The sequence below is a fragment of the Enhydra lutris genome, unplaced genomic scaffold (genome assembly GCF_002288905.1).
Source record: "Enhydra lutris kenyoni isolate GAN:26980312 unplaced genomic scaffold, ASM228890v2 scaffoldscaffold63, whole genome shotgun sequence".
NCBI classification, from domain to species: Eukaryota; Metazoa; Chordata; class Mammalia; order Carnivora; family Mustelidae; genus Enhydra; species Enhydra lutris.
Genome location: NW_019154147.1, coordinates 5405695 through 5411694, shown reverse-complemented (window position 1 = coordinate 5411694; position 6000 = coordinate 5405695). Strand labels below are relative to the sequence as shown.

At 36.9% G+C, this 6000-nt stretch overlaps 1 protein-coding gene across 2 annotated transcripts in view; it reads right to left on the bottom strand.

Moving 5' to 3' along the window:
* Positions 1–442: 442 nt before the first annotated feature.
* LOC111158833 (RNA guanylyltransferase and 5'-phosphatase) overlaps positions 443–6000 on the bottom strand; it is a 348867-nt gene continuing 343309 nt past the window's right edge. For both annotated transcript variants that reach the window (XM_022521114.1, XM_022521115.1), the window contains 2 exons: positions 3482–3605; positions 443–1951 (listed from right to left, as the gene is read on the bottom strand). In XM_022521114.1, coding sequence (XP_022376822.1) covers positions 1788–1951; positions 3482–3605 — 288 coding nt within the window. In that variant the 3' untranslated portion in view covers positions 443–1787. The remainder of the gene's footprint in view (positions 1952–3481; positions 3606–6000) is intronic.

Sequence of the window (6000 nt, the reverse complement as noted above, 5' to 3'; positions counted from 1 at the left end):
TGTAGAAGACACTACAGAACCTTGACAAATTTCCACCTTTCAGCAGTCATTGCAGCAGTCAGGTGTTTTAATCCCTTTAGTGCCCAAACTCACAAAAGCACTCTAGAAATGAAATACAAAAATGACCTTCTGGATACATTCACTAAGCGTTACTTACATAACTCGGAAAGAACAAAGGAAAAAGCCCAAGCGTGACTCTAGTATTTCATATAGAAAAGCACTGTAGGAGAAAACTTTGTTTAAAAACATCAAAACGCAGGTGAATGTAAATACATTTTTGGTTAATCTGTGCTATACCATATAGAAATCCTGTCAGATATTCAGTCTGCTGGGTAACTCTTGCATTTTTCATGTCTGATTGTATTAGTAGAAGGATATCCACGGATGCATATACTGACACATGTATATGCATATACATATATAAAATTCAGATCATGAAAATTTGTTTTAAATATACATACTTAAAACCTGTACCTCTAAAAATAAATACCTTAGCCTCTAGTAGGCTAATTCTCAGAGTTCCTTCACAAGCCAATCAGAACACAACTTCTCAACAATGGCAGATGACCAATTAGCTGCTCTTTAAATCCATTATCTATCAGTAAATGTTGTAAAATTCAGGTGTGTAACAGAAATAGCATCCCCAGCACAGAACAGAGATAGAATTCTGGCTTTGAAAATCAATGTCTTGGCTTCCTTGATGTTTAGTTCCTACAGATGTCTACTCTTTGCCTCCGCATTTATCTAGCAGTGGGAGAGCGGCTTCTAGTGACAGCATTCTATTCCATGGGCATTACCTTCTAATCAAAGGAGTCAGCTGGCATGTCCTTTGCCATTTTGTTCAAGGGAACTAACACAACATCGTTTGTATTTGATGTCACTCCCATAATCACAGTGAGTTATGTGTTTTAATGTAATTTACAATGTGCCGATACCACGGAGGTAAAGCAGAAGTAGCCCTGGCTCTTTTAAAAGGAAAAAAAAAAAAAAGGAGTCTCCCAGGAGAACACTACATAAAAGGGACCCGGTGGTGGATATCTAAGTTCTAGGAAGTAACTCAAAACCACTGCCAGAATGACACACTGGATCACTGATATTTTAGTTCCAAGAATAGAAACATGAAAATACTCAATATACTTCCTTTAAAAAGGATGCAACTCACAAAAACAGGGCTTTACTTTTTTTACTTTAACATTTCAAAAAAAAAACTTAAAATGATATAAGCCAGACCAAGGTGTTCCATATAGTACAACACTTAACAACCTTGTCATTTGATTTTGAATACAAGAATCTCAGAAATGTAGGAAATCCATGATAAATGATAGCAAGAATGTTTAATGCCATTGCCTAGATTTTTTTGAAAAGGAAAATTTATCATAGTTGAAATACAACTTCTAAAAAATACAGTGTTTTCTGCGCTCACAGTTCCAGATTCCTAACTTTATAAATTAAAGGTGAAAGTTATCCATATACAAACAAGGCCTCTTTTTCATTGATTTCAATCTCGATTAAACCTTTGGATATTTCAATCTTCAGATTCACAAGGTAAGGCTGAGTTTATCAGATATAAATAAAACGTTTAAAGTCCACGAGGTATTGCAGCACTGAGGAAACAAATGCATCAAATATTTACAGGCTGGCTACAATACTCTTTTTTTTTTTTAAATGCAAAATGTGTATCAACATCAAGCCACACTTCTTTTTCCAATTTCTCTGGCTGCAAAAATGGGGCAACAGCATCTTTTCCCACTCATTTTTCCTCTCAATCCTTGAGTCAGGGGCGGGTCTTAGGTCAAAGGGCGAGGTCTTTTGGGAGGTGGTGGAGGCATGAGCTCTGTGTCGGGGTCCAGATGATGTTTCCGCTTCTGCCCTTGCGAAGCTGCTGCACATCTGTCGATGAACTCAAACAGCATCTCCTTGGTGACAGGGTTGGAGATGCTGTTGCACACAGCTGTGGACAAAGGGAGACACGTGTCTCACGTGAGGGTTAATTAAGGCAGCTGACGCACCGCAGGGAGATGCGAAAGGGGAAAGGTTTTCGTCCCGACAGGCTGAACACTTTCATTTCACCGACTGGGGTGACAGGCTTCACACATGAAACGACTCTCTGCCCTCCCCTGCCCCCGAAACGAGTGCTCTTCTGGTGGATACTCTTTCCTGTACCATTAATTTTAAACCAAAACTTTAAGTATTTGAATTACAACCACTCCATCACTATTGTTTTCCCCCTCTTCGAAACTGCTTTCATAGGATTTTAACGGACCACAGAGCATCATGCTACAGTCTATACTCAACCAAAACGTCTACAGAAACCATGTGCTACCATCCTCCAGTCTCATCTGTCAGAAGGAACTCCACTGTCATGAAGGCACCCGCCACTGTTTCTACTGAACAGGGAGGTTCCACTGGAGCAGACAGATTGTACTATTTTATTTTAATAACTTGTTTGAGATAAGTAAGGTATTCTAATAAAATTATGAATAAATACGGCATCTTTTCTTATGTGATCAAAATTGACCACCAGTCCTGTGAATTGTATTTACATATCTAGTTTGGGGGTGGGGGGAGGACAGTGGCTTAATTTTTCCCATTTTCAAAATTAACTCATCTTGTCTGAACACAGATGCTAGTTCCAACAGAACCTTTAAATGTACAATAGTAACTTTCATAAACTGCAAAACTGAAACTGGCAATTTCTGTATTTTCTCATAAGCTTATCATATAAGCAGCATCATCACTGACTGAGCAGTCTAAAGGCACACAATTCTATTAACCTTTAATCTTGGTTTTTATCCATTTTGGGTTTTTTTTTTTTTCCCCAGCTTCACTAAAAATGCAATCCAGAGCAACAACTGCTACTGCTACTATAAGGTTTACCTTATAAAATTAATTAATTTCTGTTGTTCTCCATGAAATAAACTTACTATTCTGAATTCCCAAAGCATTTATATTGTACCCAAAGAACTCTCCGAAAGACAGCACAGCAGGTTTTAGGAGGTTTTTTTTGTTTTGTTTTGTTTTTAATGGTTTTCATTTACTTTGTTCGCCATTGTTTGTAAAGCTATTTTAGGAGCTGGAAATTACATTTTCCCCCTGCTAATTTTGTCTTTTACCATCTGGCAAACAATGGTTTTTATAGTTCTGAATAGATCTGAAATTATCATGGCTTTTGTTGTTGTTCAACAAATTCAACTTGTATACAGCCCATTATCCTGCCCTTTACACTTCTCTTTTGGGTGCATGGGAACAAGCCCACAGGCCTAGAGACGGGAACCTACAAGCCAGCCGGAGCTGACAGTCACAGCCCCTTTCACAGCCAGCAAGGACAGGGGTCTGAGTGACCCTGTGCCCCATCAAGCAGAACACCAAAGACAACACATTTTGATTATAAACCTTAACATGTGTGCGCTCTCTCTCTCTCTCTTTCTCTCTCTCTCTCTCTCTCTTAATGTAACAAACAACGGTAGGTTGTCATACTCACCCATGGCAGTGTTGTAGGCATTAGGAAAACTTTTGTCTGTTCTCTGTCTCATGAAGACCCAGCTGTTATTCTCAAATTTGCATTCTATAATTTTGTTGTTATACTGTTTTAGTTCTTTTGTCACCTGTTTTAAAAGAGAATTGAGGAAAATATTTAAATCATTTGAAAGGCTTTTTGCTTCCACTGTGTGACAGACACATTAGGGAATGCCAAAAACACCTCAGTAACTCTTCATGCAGAGCTTTTTGTCATGCGAAGTGTCTAATGAAGCCGAAGGATATGGTGTGCACTCCCTTGTACACATGCTCATTAATCCGACATTTTAAAAATAGTCATGAAAACGGCTGTCAATATATAGCAATTACAAGAGGCTAAGCAGAAACCAGCCACTTCTGGGCCAAATGCAAATATGTTTCCATAGGGACCAATGCCTTCAATATTTCTGCGTCCCTATGGCTTTCAGAAATTGAGGAAGCTGCTTCGGTTCATCAGCATTCAGAAGGCTCTCACCATCTAGATTCCTACGTCACAATCTAAGAAGTTCCCTTCACCAGTTGAAAGAAAAAGTTATACATAGAGAGTAAACATTAGGATGAGATCCAGGTAATGTGCATGCTAAATATTTTGCTTTTCAAGAAGTAACAACTAACCCAAACTCTAATCTTTGGGTTAGTTACCCTTTCCATCTCTTCAAACTACTGTGAACATACAGATGAAGCTACCTTAGATTTTAGTTGGGTGGCTTTTTTGGCTCCTTCACCTCAGATGATGGAATATGAATTACAACTTACTCTACCAAAGCTAACAAGTATCCATGGTAACTATAAAACCTTTTAAAAGATATTTCATCAGGCTGTGAGGATAGTTTTCATAAATAGGAACCTAAGCTTATCTTTGCAGTTTTCAAATCAAATGCCAGTCATGGTAATATTTTAATTCTGTCCTCATCTTTCACAGCTAACAACTTTTCTTCACAATATGGTAGATTGCAATCATTTAAACTTCATTAGCATTATTTGAAATGCTCTCATTTTTCTACCCACAGATTCAATACCACCTAGGAATATGAAGGGAAGCAAATTTTTAAAAGATGCTTTCAATTCACAGATTAGGCTGTGCATGTCTTCATAAATACTATCAAATTGTATTCCTTTTCCCTTAATGAGTATTACATTGGATTGGATTATTTGCATTTTCATCAAATCCAACAGGACCAATGCATTCAGTGGCTGTGGAACAGACATGCCCAAAAGACTGATGTTCCACTTAGCAAACTTGCTAAAATTATTCTCAAATACTCATTATTCTAATCTCAATTCCCCTCTCCTTTTACTTTTGATACGTTATCTATAGTTAAGTATTAGGCAACTCATTCAGCTAGGTAACCACATTTATCACATGTAGGATCTAACAAAGGTGAGTTTCTAAACCTTTCAGAGCCTCCATTTTATAATTTCTAAAGTGGGCAAAGGAGTTCCTAATTTACCAGAACCCTGGATGAATAATAAATGAGTATCTGGCACATAATGGCCAACCAGTAAAATTCTTAATTAAATTAAAATTAGGAAAGAATATACTGCATACTGCTTTCAAAAACAAAAAACATTTTATAAGTAAATTCACCAAAGAAACCAGGATGACATGGAAAGGTATGCTTTGAAAACAGGTGTCAAGAAAATTGTATCATAGGTACTACACAAGACAGGCCTGTATCAACAACGTGCAGTCGGTACTTTCACTTGACCAGCAATCCTAGCAAGTCTTTATCATATAGCTCATCATTCTTGTGTTCCTGGTTTCAGATTTGCTATAAATTATGTGCTGCTCAATCTGACTACAACAACTAAGCAGCATTATTAACTATCTGCATATCTGTTTGGGCATGCATTAACAACAACTGGGAAACAGCGTTCTGAAAAATGCATGCGTCTGCCACTGCTGTAACCTAAATGTATATCCACGTTCAAGAACAATTCGTTGTTCTTCTGATCACATCAGTTATATTCCCAAGGTAGAAACATTACAAGGTACTCATTTGGTTGGGTAGTAAGATATATTTAACTGACAGAAATAATACTTCTCATATGTGTACAAACTAAAGACAGTTGTCACTAATGGTCAGATCAAGAGAATGAGTGCCATACAGGGGAGGACTTTAATTTTAGTATCCAAACTCTAATTCTATGACAGTAACCACCCTCAGCCAAGTACATATTATTATTTACTAAAACAAGACCCTGTTAAGCCTTCTATAATCAACTAATAAGAGTTTGAAAGTAATAAGAATAAAATATTTATAAATCAGGATTTCATACCTGTACTATTATACTGAATTAATGAATGTTACTGTTTTTTTAAAGAGCAATATACAATGTATTTTATATTGAAAAATATTTTGTTCATGTATCCATCTTGTTGAGTACCATACTTTTTATACTATTTTAATCTACAATAAAACGAGGTGAAGAGACAATCCAATGAAACTGGATCTAGTATCTCTGGAGGGTTATTTTTGTTTT